We start from the raw sequence: 15383 nt of genomic DNA, 5'->3' as shown, positions 1-15383 counted from the left end.
GATCCCTGACTTCCACATATACCACATGCACACACACACACACACACACACACACACACACACACACACACACAAATCAGACCCCCGCCCCAAACATTAAACTTAAAAAGTCAAGGTCAGACATAGTAGTGCACATCTTTTGTTTGTTTGTTTGGCTTGGGGGGGGGATTTTTTTTTTCAGACAGGGTTTCTCTGTGTAGCCTTGGCTGTCTTGAACTCACTTTATAGACCAGGCCGGCCTCAAACTCACAGAGATCCACCAGCTTCTGCCTCCCCAAGTGCTGGGATTGCAAACACATGCCACTGTGCCCTGCTGTGGTACACATCTTTTATCCCAACGCCCAGGAAGCAGAAGCAGATGTATCTCTGTGAGGTCAAGGCCAACCTGATCTACATAGCAAATTCCAGACTAGCCAGAGGTACATAATGAGACCCTATCTCAAAATAAAATAAATTTAAAATTCAAGTTAAGAGCCTGCAAGATGACTCCACAGGTCAGAGTGCTTGCCACACGACCTGAATGACTACAATCTGGTCCTTGAAACGCACAAAAAAGTTGAAGGAGAAAACTGACTCCAGAAAGTCGTCCTTTGACTCCCACACATAGGCCATGGCATGCACTCCCCCAACACCAGTAATAGTAAATAAACATTTTTTTTTTTGCAGGCCAGGCATGGTTTTCTCAATTTAAAAAAATTCATGTTAAGACATTAATGCAATATGAAAGATGTTTTTATTGTTTGATTTGGTCTTGTTCTTACTGAAACCAAATTGGCAGTCAAAAAAATGAGCATGTCCCAAAGAGATTCTTTTATGTCATATCATGTAGATCCAATAGTGGTAGGGCCTGGGGGCGGGGGATGGGACAAATGATCGTATGTGCTGGGGTTCTTTTGGGGTAGTCACAGTATCCTGAAATTACACAGTAGTGATGACTGAGTGTGCTAATCAATCACTGGGTTGCACACTTTAATGGGGCGAATTACACAGTATGGATTGTGTCTCAATTGCAAACCCAAGAGCACAGTTTGGAACCCAGCCTGGTGGCTGTGGGCAGCGGCTGCTTCTGCCTCAGCTTCAGGCGGTGGCTGTGTTCTCCCATGTCAGTCTGTGCTCAGGGAAAGTATGTAGGCTACAATATCACTGTGGAAAGTCACAGGGGCCCTTCTGGCCTGTTAGGCCACCAAGTCCTGCCACTTTCTGTGTACGCATAATGGACGCTAACATAAAAGGTAATGTTTCTTGGCAAGCTCAGCCATCACAAAAATGCTCACCGTCATCGTTTTAGATCATTCAGGCTTCCTGGACCTGCGTCTCTCCCTAATGCAGCTGTGGTGGTTTCTACTCTTCTGCTTTTAAGCCACAGTACATCCACACTGGGGAAACTGAGGCTTGGGGTCAATAGACCCACGGTATGGCCAATGGGAAACCGAGGCCTGGGATCAATTCAAGGCCTTCTCTGGGTTCTGAGTCACGCATGAGGGATGAGGCCGAGTGGTCCTCGGTCCTGGTCTCCCAGCACAAGCATCATGCCATTGTCAGCCTGCCCCATGATACAATGAACATGAATTTGGGAGACCTGAACTCAGTGACTCCTGCCCACTGTGGCCAGTAGGTTGTGGGAGTTGTGCTACCACAGGGGTGGGAAGGGAGGGCCATTTACAGTACGATAATACTGTTCCTTCTGCCTTCCTGGAGATGATCCATAATGTGAGCACTCAGCCTCCTCCACTGGCTTCACAGTGGGAGCACTCTGCATGTGCTGAGAGCCGCCTACTGGGGAGGGCAGGGCAGGTGGGCTGCCACACATTGGGATACTGGCAGGAGACAAAGGGTGCCACGGAACTGAAGCCTGCATTGGTATAGTCTGTAGGAACATGGTAGGCTGCCAGTGTGCTTATGTGAGCATGCGTGAATGGTGCATGTGCACATGTGTGTGTGCAAGCTGTGTGGGTGTGAGTGCAAGCAATAACTCGTGTGTGTGTGTGTGTGTGTGTGTGTGTGTGTGTGTGTATGTGCATGCAGTGTGTGCATGGATGTAAGAACATAGGTAGTGGTGAGCTCTTTGCAGAAGAAGCCCAGGGTGGGCAGCTGTCCTAACAATGAAGACCAAGTTTCTGGCTAAACTCAAACTGAGTTTTCATTCCATTATGTCATCTAAGGCACACCGTTATCTCATTTCTGTAGCTGAGGAAACCAAGGGACCCAGAATGGTTAGGTAGTTAGCTGGTCAAGAGCTATTATCAGACCTGAGTCTGGATTGCAGGGTCACATTTGTCTTTTTCACCTCTGGGCTGTGGGGTGGGCAGCCAGGTGGCTGCGACCATGCCTGCAGTGAGCTGTGGAAGAGTGGTTAAAGTCAATGAGGTAGCAATTTGGAGCTTGACCCAGACTGAATAGCAGCTCAGCTTTACCTTCTGTGGTCTGGGGCTGGAAGGTGCATCAGAGCCTGGGTGGGTAGGGGGTGGGGGTTGGGGGAGCGGCATTCTAGCTTGCCTTTACCCTACCATCCTGGGGCTCGCTGGAACCTGGCCCAGCTGCAGCCCACTGTATGTCCAGACTGAGCACCCCTCCCCCTCCCAGTGAAGCCCTGAGCTCATAAGGCCTCTTAGGGTACTGTGAAATCTCAGTCAAAGTGCTAATAGAGCAAGTGGCACGAGGGCAGTGTGCTCAGATGGCTCCCTTAGATGATGGAGACTCCCAAGGGTTCTCTCCCCGATACTCTGGGCCTTCCTGTCTCTACTCACCTCCAGGGCAGAGTCCTAAGCTGCTGCTTCTCCCCAGCCTTGGTGGCTTCCAGGGTGGACAGAGCTTTGACCAGAGTCTGCCCATGTACAGTCCCCACCTGTTGCCTGTCTCCTCAGTAACACTCTGCCTGTCACTTGCTGACAGAGACCTTAAAGGGTAGAAATTTGCAGAGTTTTATTGAGGATGGAGCCCAGGCCTCTGCATGTGCTAGGCAAGTGCTCTGCCTCTGAGCTACAACCCCAGCTCTTTTTGGGGTGAAGGCATTGAGAGGCTTTCAACCTGTGCGGTCTAGGCTGGCCCTGAACTGTCAGGGATCCTCCCACCTCGGCCTCCCTAGTTTTGGGATAATAGGTGTGTGCCATTGAAGTGTCTGACTATACAGGTATTTTTAAATCTTCTGCTCCTGCAGTCAAGGCCTCCCAACAGGAGACATACTAGCAGGCTGCTGGAGCAACAAATATCTGTAACCACAGCAATGTACACAGTCACAGGCTGTTACATACATGAGTTCCTTTCATGCCTGGGAGGGGGAGACAAAGTGTGTGTGTGCTCATGTGCATGTGTGTGTGTGCGCGCGCGCATACGCGCGTGCGCACATGTATACATGCATGTGTATATGTACACATGCATGTGTGCATGTGTATATGTGTGTGTGTGTGTGTGTGTGTGTGTGTGTGTGTGTGTGTGTACTGATTGCAGTGACCAGTCTCACTTTACAAGAGGTAAATCTGAGGCTGTGCAGGGACTACGTAACTTCCCTATGACTAGCTTGCTCTCCTGTGCTCTGTCCTTTGCTGTAGATCCCACAGGGACAGCAGCATCTCTGAGGGCTGGACAAGTAGAGGTTTTTAAAAAGAGATTAAACTGGGCCATAACTATAGGTGGCCATTAGTCAGTGTGGAAGGAGGGATGGGGTGATGCGGGGTCAGCGGTGTACATCTAGGCCCAGAGGCAGGACTGGTTTGCAGAGGGCTCCTGGGGCCCCTGACGGGAGAGCCAGGGGGAAAAACGTAGACAGGGAACTTGACCTGAGAAATCCTGTGAATGTCATAGTCATGAGCCCTATCCTCCTTCTCTGGCCAGCGGTGAAGAACCACGTGACCGGAAGCTTCATTCTCAGCCCCAAGGGCAAGGAAGCCTCTAGCAGGACCTTCACTGCGCTGGGCCTGGAGTGGGAACATGAAGCAGGGGACACCAAGGACAGCCTCAAGACCAACGGGCCACTGCCCGAAGCCATTGCTGTCATGGTGAGCCTCCTTGCCTGAAGTAGCCTTCCCTAGTTCTCGTGCCCACACTCTGGTGGGTACATTTTAAAAATGTCCGTCCCCGGGTATGTGGGAGGCCAAATGCAGCAGTTTTATGCTCTTTCATGTGGGGTGTGAAATGAGGATCTGGAGGGTGAGCCCTGGGAAGCTGGGGCTGGTCCCTGTGTCCTCAGCATCCCCCAGCATCCACGTACATTGTGGCATGGTAATACGTTGTGGGACCTGAGATAGTTTGGGATGTTTAAGGCAGTTGGCTTGAAGAGATCATGGCAGTCAGCGCCAGCCTCTGAGAAGGGGACAGGGCCATTATCCTATGGCTGGGCTCAAGGAGCCAGCAGATTGGCTTATAAGAGCTTTGCCCCCATGTCATCAGCCTGACATGGCTGTTGCCCTCACTGGCTCGTGAGATTCTGGAGGTCCAATTCTGATGCTGTTGGTGTCGGTGTAAGAATTCTATCTAATGTGTGCTTTCCATTCACTTTGTACCTGTGGCCACCCATATGCCTGGGGCCAGCTGATGTTTGCTCAGGGTACCAAGGTTGTTCAAGGGCGAACAAATAGTCTCAACAAATGACGCTGAGACAACAGGAGGTTCACATGCAAAAGGCTGAAGTAGCACCCCTGCCTCATACCACATACAAAGAACTCAAAATAGATCCAAGACGTAAATGTTAGAGCGGCCGCTTGCAACTCTTAGAAGGAAGTCGGCCAATTTTCAGGACCTTCCGCTCTTAGCCTTCATCAAAGCTGGAAACACTTGTGCACTAAAGGCACCATCAAGAAGTAAGAGGCCAAGCTAGCAAGATGGCTCCTGACTCAGGGCACTTGGTGCCAGTGCCAAGCCTAATGACCTGAATCCAATGCCCAGGCTTCACATGGCGGAGGGAGAGAAACCCATGCCTTTAGCTTGTCCTCGCACGTCCACACTCATACCATGGCATGTACCCATTCCTTCCCCAGTCCTGCCCCCAAATAATAAGCATAATTTAAAAAGAAAATTAAAGAAGTGAAAACAACCAGGCGTGGTGGCACATACCTATAGTCCTAGCCCTTGAGATGCAGGCTACGTGAGTCTTTATCTTTAAGAAAAGGAAAAGAGAGAGGAAGAGGAGGGTAAGGATGTAGCTTAGTTGGGAGGGTGCTTGCCTGGTGTGTGTGAAGCCACAGGCTCCATCCTCAGCATCATAAACCAGGCATGGAGGTTTACACCTGTGGTCAAAAGTTCAAAGTCATCCTGGTCTAATAGTGAATTCAAGGTCAGTATGGGCAGTGTGGGGCCCAAGCAGTGTGGAGGGATGGAGAGGAGGAGGAGGAGAAGGAAGAGGAAGAAAGAGGGAAGATTAAAAAGTTTGCTCCCTGGCAGCCTGGTTGAAGCCAGACAGCTTGGACACCAAAAGACGTGGGCCATGGGTCTCACCCTCCTTAGAGTATAGGTCTGTGGGAGAGAGAACGGCTCTGGTGCTGACCGCTATGTGGTTTGCCTAGGCTGAGGAGTAGGAGTTTGTGAATGTCCTGCTGGCCCCAGGTAGGTACCGAACAAGCACTGGGTCACACACTTTAATAGGGTGAATTATGAAATGTGGACTGCATCTCAATTGCAAACCCAAAAGCACAGTTTGGAACCGGGCCTGGTTGGCTGTGGGCAGCCGCTGCTTCTGCCTTAGGTGGTGGCTGTGTTCTCCCATGTCAGTCTGTGCCCAGACCCCTCATAGAGGGTTAGCAGGCTACGGTATCACTGTGGCATGTCACAAGCTCTCTACCCTATCCCCCCTGAATTCCTGTCCCCCAAGTTCTCCTCCTCCTTCTATCTCTGGGCTTGTGCTACCTCATTGTCTCCTCTCAGGTGCTCCCCCCAGCTGAGGGTAAACCCCGAGGTAGCCTGGCCTACAAGTATGTCATCCACGAGGACCTGCTGCCCCTCATCGGGAGCAACAATGTGCTCCTGGAAGAGACGGACACCTATGAATGGGCTCTCAAGAGCTGGTCTCCCTGCAGCAAGGCCTGTGGAGGAGGTATCTCCTGGTGTGGTCCTACAGTCCCTGGTGGGGAGTGCTGGGGGGTGGGGAGAATAGTCCAGAAACTCTGGGCAGGAGCCAGGAAGACGTATCTCCATTTGGTGTGTCTCTGCGCTTAACTCAGTTTCTCCTTGAAGATCTCCCATGCCTAGAAGCCGTTCTGAGCAGGGCAATGGGCAAAGCTGGGGCTTCATGGCAGGTTGTCTGTTCAGCGATCCAAAGCCACTTCTCTGCCAATGCCAATCGAGGGAGGAGCCCTGTAAAATGTCACTTGCCCAGGACAGAGTGCTGGGGGCACAAAGGAAATAGGCTCTCTAGAAAGTGTCCCTGAGGGCAGGTGGCCTGGAGCAGAAGGCTTCAAGCTGGCCCACAGCAGCCTGACCTTCACAGGAATCCAGTTCACTAAATACGGCTGCCGTCGCCGTCGGGACCACCACATGGTACAACGGCACCTGTGTGACCACAAAAAGAGGCCCAAGCCTATTCGACGACGTTGCAACCAGCACCCGTGTCCCCAGCCCATGTGAGTGTTCCAGGGGAGCAAAGTCTGGCCCCTGCCTCCCTCCACCCTGGTCCAAAAGGAAAGTAGCTAAAGTTGCTATCCTGGCACTTTCTCATGTAGAAAGCCTGCAGCCTCAGGTCTTTAGGGGTACAGACAGCAGCCCACAGAAGGCACTCGTGGCCCACCCTTTCATGGCCAGCATCCCTGTTTGGTTTCTGCAATACCAATCCCCCACATGCCAGAAAGAGGAAGGTACCACCAGGTTTGCCCCACCTAGCATTCTTTGCAGATAGAGCCTGGGATTTCTGTTGGTGAGGCAGGGAGCTTGTGTCTCAGGGCAAGAATACATCTACTACCTCTCTCTCTCTCTCTCTCTCTCTCTCTCTCTCTCTCTCTCTCTCTCTCTCTCTCTCTCTCCCCCCTCTCTTCTTCTCCCTTCTCTCTTCCTCCCTTCCCCTCCCTTCTCTTCTTCTTCCTCCTCCTCCTCCTTCTTTCTCTCTGTCTCTCTCTCTCTGTCTCTCTCTCTCTGTCTCTCTCTCTCTGTCTCTCTCTCTCTCTCTCTCTCTGCCCCCCCCCCTCTCTCTCTCTCTCTCTCTCTCTCCTTTGTCACTGGGAATCTAGTCAGCAGCATGATCTAATCTGGGATTCTCTAGCCTGAGCAATAGACTGTTCAGAGCCCAAGGTCATGTTTTAGGACTATTAGAGTCAGACTATTAAGCTGAGCTCAAGAACTCAAGATTGGTCCCCTCAGCCTGTGGCAGTACTGCCCGGGGTCCCCCAGAGAGGTAGGGGTAGCTGCTTGGTAGGAAACTGCAAAGCAAGTTACCCCCCTCTCCCCTCCCACCCCCCTCCCCTAGCTGGGGCACGGGCACCCTGGGGTCCGGGGGAATCTCCAGGGCTGGAAATGTGATCTGTGGCTGGGGTGAAAATGGATAGCTAGCAATATTCTACTGCGATCTTCTGGTGCATGACCAGGCGAGGACATAGTGTCATCTCCTGTGTCTGTGTTTTCTCCTGTAGGGCTTCCTATAGCTCTGATCATGAGGTATGCAGGACTGTCTAAGATCCTGGGTGGATTATTCCCCAACCAATCTTAGGGCTTGCTAGGGGTTGCTTTTTTTTGTTTGTTGTCTGTTTGTTTTTTTGTTTTTCTTCCTTCACCTTCCCCCACTACCTCTTCCCTCTCCTCCTCCCCCTCCTCCTCCCCTTTCTCCTCCCCCTCCTCCTCTTCTTGTCGTCTTCTCCCTCCCTCTCTCTTCTCCTCTGCTCCCTCCCTCCCCTCCCTCCTCATTTCTTCCTTCCTCCCTCCCTCCCCCCCTCCTCTCACCCCATCTCTGGTGTGTGTGTGTGTGTGTGTTTGTAACAAACTCTGCAACCCAGGCCAGCTGCCAACTCAGGCATCTTCCTGCTTCTGCCTCCCGAAGTGCTGAGATTACAGGCCTATGCCACCACACCTGGCAAGATTTGTTCTTTAAAGAAAAGAGTTGCCTTTGAGAATCTGCCCTCCCACCTTAGCTAAAAGACAAGGAGTCGGGGCTCCCTTCCTCTACCCCTGGGATGCTTAGGCTGTTGCCTAACTCATCTCTGGCTTTGCTGCTGAGAACGTTGCAGACCCCCCACCCCTCCCCGCCACTATAGAGCTGCAGGTGCTGAAGTCCTGTGGGTGCTGAGAGAAGTCCTAGGAGCAAGCACTCTTGTCCCCAGCAGACGGGACAGCTACAAGAAGTATGGCTTTGGTGTGTTCTGAGTCTCAGCATCTAGTATAGTTCCTACATATGGTAGCTCTGAACTGTGGGTGGGGTACTAAAGCAATCCTGAAGAAAAGGTGGGGAAACTGAGGCTTGGTGGAGTTAACAGCTTTTCCAAGGACACTCGAGGGGCCAGGATTTAAATGGGTACCTTTCCCTCACTCAAGGAAGCAGCAAGAGAGAGTAGTGACCTCCCAGAGGCCAACTAGCCAGGTAGCTGCTTCTAAAGCACATGCCGTCTCTGATGGGATGCAGCCCCATGGGGAAGGGTCCCCATGGTCCCACCTCTCTCCACCTCTGTCCTGTCTGTCTCCAGGTGGGTGACAGAAGAGTGGGGTGCCTGCAGCCGGAGCTGTGGGAAGCTGGGACTGCAGACCCGGGGGGTGCAGTGCCGGCTGCCTCTCTCCAATGGCACCCACAAAGCCATGCCAGCCAAGGCTTGCCTAGGCAATCGGCCAGAAGCCAAGAGGCCATGCTTCCGTGTGCCCTGCCCAGCCCAGTGGCGGACAGGAGCCTGGTCCCAGGTGAGTAGTCCTTGTAGAGTGGGTGGAAGCAAGTGGGACAGAAATGTGTGTGGGGAGGGGAGGAGTCTGAGGAGGCTCTAGGGCACCCATGAGTAGAATTTCTGGACACACAGTTGATCTGAAATTTCTCAGAAAGTAAGAGAGTAGCCCGCAGACATGCTGTGCATGATGGTTTTTCACTAGGCTTATGCCTCCATTTTTATCTCCTCTAACCTTTTTGCCCCCATGTCATAGAGGAGCAAATTAAGGCACATTTTTTTGAGACAGGGTTTCTCTGTGTAGCCTTGCCTGTCCTAGACTCACTGTAGACCATGCTGGCCTTGAACTCACAGCAATCTGCTTGCCTCTGCCTCCCAGTGCTGGGATTAAAGGTATGTACCACCATACCTGGCCTTAAGGCACATTCTTATGTTCCAGAAATGTTTACTGAGCAACAACTGTTTGCCAGATGTTATTCAAAGATACCGGGAGCCCAGTGTCACTGGACAGGCAGGTTGCTCACCCTCATGGAGCTTTCAGTCCAATGTGGGACCAAAACAAAACAAACAGGCCAGTGACAGATGTTACATGCAGCAAGCTAGACCTACAAGGGCTACAGGGGATGTGACAGGCACAAGGGAGGATGAGTCACGTGTCCCCTGGTTCCTTTTGGTTCTATGACATTTGTGGCTTTTTGTTTTGTTTTGTTTTTGTTTGTTTGTTTTTAGTTTTTTTAAAGACAGAGTTTCTCTGTGTAGCCTTGGCTGACCTAGATTAGCTTTGTAGACCAGGCTGGCCTTGAACTCAAAGAGATCCACTTGGCCTGCCTCTCTGAGTGCTGGAATTACAGGTGTGTGCCACCGTGCCTGGCTAGACACTTAAGTCTTGAGCTGTGGTTACATGGCCCACTAGAAGTTCTTCCCTGTCTTGCTAGGAAAGACTGTGGGTAGTGCCTAGAAGTGACCCAGTCGCGTTGGACGATAGGGCTTTCCCAGGGACCCTGACCTGCACCCCCAGTGCCTACCAGTCCATTTATCACAGTCAGGAGTGTGTCAATTAAAAGGACAGTGTGTGTGTGTGTGTGTGTGTGTGTGTGTGTGTGTGTGTGTGTGTGTGTGTGATGTGATGTGATAGCCTTGCATACAGGGGTCTTGAGCCACCCCTCTCCTGGGAGGAAGACCCTGTGGACACAGGCTTGTAAGAGGAGCCCCAACTTGGTTGAAGATCTGCCCTCCAGTTCTCCTGATTTACAGAATTGGAAACTAAGCCATTGTGGCAGTAATGTGCAAGGCCCAGGTCATGTCATGCGGTAGGTCGGGACAGAGGCGCCTGACAGAGTAAGACATAAAACAGTTGAGAATTGGGCACAGAGTGGAGACTGAACACAGGAAGGAGGTGGTGGATGGAATGGAGCCCCGTGGAACTGAGATGTGTTCACAGTTCAAATTGTGGAAAGATCTAAGGAGACCCAAGCTTGGGTAGCGCTCTTCATCCTGGCTCAGGAGAACCTAACAGTGAGCTACAGGCTTTGCATGCCTGTCTGAGTGAGTGAAGACATAGCAGCCTTCTTGGTACTCTTTCTTCTCTCTCTCTCTCTCTCTCTCTCTCTCTCTCTCTCTCTCTCTCTCTCTCTCTCTCTTCTAACCATCCTGCCCCTGGCATTGTGGCTCTTGGCCCTCCTGCTCCCATACAGTGCTCTGCCACCTGTGGAGAAGGCATCCAGCAACGGCAGGTGGTGTGCCGGAACATCTCCAGTGCCCCCGGGCAATGCGAGGGGGTCAAGCCGGACACCGTGCAGGTCTGCAGCCTGCCTGCCTGTGGAGGTGAGCAGATGGGCAGGTGGGATAGGGAGGTCCAGCCCATGCTGCTGGCCTTAACCACGTAGCAGCATGATTCCTGGCCCTTTGAAATCCCAAAGATCGGTTGAGCAGATCTAATTTAAAAAATCCAAAACACTTCCCTATCCAGAACTTCTGGAGTGTGGCATGTTGCCACCAATGGAAGATTCCATCCGTGACTGCATAGGATATACTGTGACCAAAATATACTATCCAGGCTGGGCATGGAGGCATATGCCTTTAATCTCAGCACTGGGCAAGGCAGAGGCATGTAGATCTCTGTGAGTTCTAGGCCAGCCTGGTCTACAGAGTGAGCCCAGACAGTCATGGGTACACAGAGAAACCCTGTCTCAAAAACAAATAAACAACACATATATTGTATTTTATGGTGTATAAGATGACTTTTTAAACCCCCCCCCAAAAAGATTGGTGCCAAAGTCAGGGGCCTGCAAAGAAACACATGCCCGAGTCTGCTGCACAGGGTGTGTGTTGGAAGAGGGGTAGTCTTATATGGGGAGTATATTCCAAACTCTATTATTTTAACTGGAAAAGTTGGGTGTCATCTTATGCACCCAGTTGTCTTATATGCTGGAAAATATGGTATGTATTACTCAGTTAGCCAACATCCTTAAGAGGAAAAAAAAAAAGTACCTTCCTAGCCTCTCTCACTATAATATACAAACTTCATTTCACTTCCCAAATCATTTAAAACATACAATATTTCCTGCATACTTTGTGCATCAAGATGGCTCAGTGGATAAAGGCACTTGCTGCCAAGCCTGATGACCCGAATTCAGTCTCCTAGTTCCCACATAGTGGAAGTGGAGAACTGACTCCTCCAAGCTGTCTTCAGACCTCCATCCATGCTCCGTGCATGGCACACATACATACTCACACTCGTACACACAACAAAATACAAATAAATGAAAAAGAAACCAATGTACCCCATGTTTAGATTTGGGTCTCATCTCCAAGGAGATTAAGCTTATGCAAATATTATAGATTCCAGGAAAAATAAAGTTGGAGTGCTTCTGAAGATCCCAAGCCTTTTGGATAAGAAATGCTCACTTGTGTATACTATAGCTGTGTCTCTGTTCACAGAAGATCTCCAGAACTCTACAGTAAAGGCAGAGATCCAGGACCCTGTGACCAAAGTGGGACATTGGGAACCCCAATCCAGGCCCCTGACTCCCATGAACAGGATCTCAACAAGTAAGAATAGCCACGGTCCCTTCCCATCACCCAACCTTTCAGGTGGCCTAGGGCTTGGAGCAGACCTACCTGTCTGGGTGGCCTCAAGTATGAATGGTGCTATTCTGGTCCATGAGCCCCTCTGTGATTCCCATTCGGCTCTAAGAGCCTTGGTCCTAAGTTTGTGTTATTCCTGTGGCAGTCAAACCTGATCCAGGTAGAATCACATAGGCTTCTGTGTCAGGGACAATGCCATGGTTGGTGCCAAGGTACTATCCAACTGTTGTGAGGGTGTCCTGTTTTATAAACCCATAAACCGTGCCCCAGAGTTATGAATTCTGATCCTATCAGCATCTACACTTCTGGGATCTGCAGTCATAGATGGGAACTGTCTTCCCCAGGGAGCAGAGAGAAAGAGCCATGGGAGTGAGTGTCCTCTGCTACAGGGGTAGCAATTCATTCATTCATCCTATAGTCTCTCCCATTCATGTCTCTGAATTAAAAAAAAAAAAAAAAAAAAAAAAAAAAAGGCTTGCCCTGTGCCTGCCTTGCTACATACACTCCCTTTCTAGTTACTAGAGTCCTCTCTTCCCCCCCACCAACTGGGGTCTGGCAACCCTCTGGGCATCTCCACACCCCAGCAAATTCCCCCAAACAGAAGAACCTGGTGGTCCGATTCTGGCTCTGGAGCTTTGGCGCCATCTAGAGGCCACCGGCTTCCATTGCCTCTGCTCCAGAGTCTGCTCTTGATCCCATCACAAATCAGTACAACAAAGCTGAGCTCTTGCCATCACATTTTCTCCAAAGAACTGCACCTGGGGCAATCACAGAAACACTTTAGTACACTTCATCCTTAATGTTCTCGATTGAGGTTTAGTGGTGGGGGTTAATGATCCACCTGCACCCTGACTAGTGTCTGGATGCTGATCTGCTGGTTACAGGAGAGCTCACTGGATGCTAGCCTGGGTAGCTAGGAGAGGCATGAGCTTCCTCTTCCTCATAGGACAGGGTTCTCACGATTGGTTGAATCTAGACTTATCTCAATGCCTAAGCCCCAGCTCAGAGTCCCCAGGTAGAGAGCTTCCTGGGTGAAGAGAATGCACGGCAGAGTATGTGGCTGAACCAGACAGAGCCATTGTTCTTGCATTATCCCTGTTGGAGGGCTTGTTAAAACAGCGCTGCCCCAACCCCAGAGGTCCTGGTGCAGTATTTGAGACAAGTAGCCTCCCCACCAAGGTTCTAGTGATGCTGATGCTGATGCGCAGGAGCACTTCAGCTTCTCTTCCCTCCCTATGGAAGGGTTCTGTCTTCCTAGGTGGCACTGTTGCCCCTCTAGAATGAGCTATGTAGTGATTCTATCCAGGACTGGTGGAGCAAGTCATAGTGTCCCATCCTGATGAGCACCCCTCTGCCTTGGTGTATGTGCAGGCGAGCCCTGTGTGGGAGACAGATCCGTCTTCTGCCGGATGGAAGTACTGGACCGCTACTGCGCCATCCCCGGCTACCACCGGCTATGCTGTGAGTCGTGCACCAAGAAGGCCTCAGACTCCAATGCCAGCCTAGCCTCACCACCTGCCTTCTCCACTCCTGGGAGTCTCTTGCCAGAACCTACGGCCACCCAGGAGGATGTGAAGTCTATAAGTGGGCCATCGCAAATGGAAGACCGTCAGCAGAGCCAGCCCACACAACTATCGGGGCTGGTGGACAGGATTTCCTCAGTGACCCAGCATCCCGTCACCCCCCAGGTGCTAAGTGCTAGAGCATTTGAGGGCAATTCTCCCACCACCCCACAGGGCCCACCTTGGAGCTGGACCCAAACAACTGTGTCCTCTGAGGGCCAAGAACAGCCCAGGGAGGAACCAGGACTTGGAGGAGGAGGCACAAACCTTCCTGCTACCTCCCCAGTGACCTGAGCCCACCCCATCTAGTCACGTTTACACTCTGCATGTGGTCCCAGTAACCCTGACTCAGAGGACTCAAACACAGGGGACAGGAAGTAGCACAGGTTTCCTTTTAAATTATTTGCCCTCTTGTTCTGTTTGGGGCTGTGATGCTCTTTACTCCCATGGCAGGATTGGGGGGTGGGGGTGGGGGAGGGAGATCAGGGACTGCCCTAACCAGAAATACCTCAGCCAGTAGAGCCCGGGGCCTCCATTTCTAAGTGGCCCCTGTGATCTGTTTCTCCAGGCTCAGTAATGTGCTTTCCCAACAGCCACTGGGCCTGGGCTGAAGCTCATGCAGGGGTCTCGCAGGGAAGCCTACACAGCCCTCCCACCCCACCCCATCTCCCCAACGCCACCGCACCCCACCTCCCCCCAAACCCTCACCACCCACCCCCTACCCAAAGGCAAAGCAAGGTTGCTCATGGTGCAGACTGGGGAAGGAGCTGGGATGGATGTAGTGGTAAGGCCTTCAGGGTTGCAGCGTGGGGCAGGGGAGAGGGGTTCCTCTCAGGCCTGGCTCTAGTCAGCTGAGAGTCTGCTAATAACTTCTGGACAGACATCAGTTCCCCTTTGCTGGCTGTTAGGGTCACTTTTGTGGCCTACTGTGTCCCTGTAGATGTCACTGCTGGTGACTCCAGGTAATAGACTGGCCTCCTAATCTCACGCCCAAGCCATCGGAGAAAAGAGGCCCTGACATAGAGTTTCAACATCAGGAGTTTCCATGCTGGGGCTTGACCCCTGGTTGGACCAGGAACAGCAACTTGAGTCATTGTCGAAGGGCTTGAAGGAGGTCCAGCCTGAAAGGTGATCACCTCATGTACTAGAAAGATGTCACTTCCCAGACTGTCCCCTCAGTCATTACTCTCTGCTGAAGCCTGCTCCTGCTGGAGTTGGCGGGGGTGGGGGGGGGTCTTCTCTTCTGGCTCGAGCTGGGCCAACCAAGAGTGTATGATGCTCAGAAGGTCAGGGCAGGTGGGTCCCAAGGCCAAGGACTAGAGAATCCATGCAGATGGGCCCTGCAGGTGGCCTGGGCAGGTCGCCAGCTGCTGCTCCTGGCTTAGGGTAGGGAGGATGCATGGGGCATCTTCCATGGCCCTCTGCCTCTCAGGAAATGGCCCAGATCCTCACTTTGAGGGTCAATGGCAAAGGTGCTTGTCTGCCCACCTTTCTCAGCTGGAAGAAGGAAAGCATTAGGGCCCTGGCCTGCAAGCTCCATGGGAAGCAGGCATGCTGGGGACTCTGCATGCTCCTCCCACTCCTGCTCATCCCTTTACACGTAGCTGGGGCTACTCTTGAGTCAGTCCTGTGTGGACCAGCCTGGAGATTCTGGTTTTTAAAATGTTACCTATTTATTAGCATTGCTCTCAGTGTTTTGTTTTGGACCCTAAAAGTGGTGCTGTGTGTGTGTGTGTGTGTGTGTGTGTGTGTGTGTGTGTGTGTAGTTTTTGTTTTATTTTTGATTTTTCTGTCTTGGAGATGGGACAATGAAGCCAGTGGTTTTTTTGTTTGTTTGTTTTTGTTTTTGTTTTTGTTTTTCTTCTTCAGTTTTTTGAGACAGGGTTTCTCTATGTAGCCTTGGCTGTCCTGGACTCACTTTGTAGACCAGGCTGGCCTTGAACTCATAGTGATC

General features: G+C 51.5%; 1 protein-coding gene across 1 annotated transcript in view; it reads left to right on the top strand.

Annotated features, from left to right (window-relative positions):
* Adamts14 (ADAM metallopeptidase with thrombospondin type 1 motif 14) overlaps positions 1-14090 on the top strand; it is a 73371-nt gene extending 59281 nt beyond the window's left edge. The window contains exons 16-22 of the mRNA XM_051153110.1: positions 3832-3995; positions 5857-6025; positions 6419-6551; positions 8595-8802; positions 10475-10604; positions 11721-11831; positions 13239-14090. Of these exons, the coding sequence (XP_051009067.1) occupies positions 3832-3995; positions 5857-6025; positions 6419-6551; positions 8595-8802; positions 10475-10604; positions 11721-11831; positions 13239-13723 (1400 nt within the window). The 3' untranslated portion in view covers positions 13724-14090. The remainder of the gene's footprint in view (positions 1-3831; positions 3996-5856; positions 6026-6418; positions 6552-8594; positions 8803-10474; positions 10605-11720; positions 11832-13238) is intronic.
* Positions 14091-15383: the final 1293 nt, after the last annotated feature.

This window comes from Acomys russatus, chromosome 11, assembly GCF_903995435.1.
Source record: "Acomys russatus chromosome 11, mAcoRus1.1, whole genome shotgun sequence".
In the NCBI taxonomy this organism is placed as follows: domain Eukaryota; kingdom Metazoa; phylum Chordata; class Mammalia; order Rodentia; family Muridae; genus Acomys; species Acomys russatus.
The sequence above is the reverse complement of the archived record's forward strand: the minus strand, read 5'-3'. Positions and strand labels throughout refer to the sequence as shown.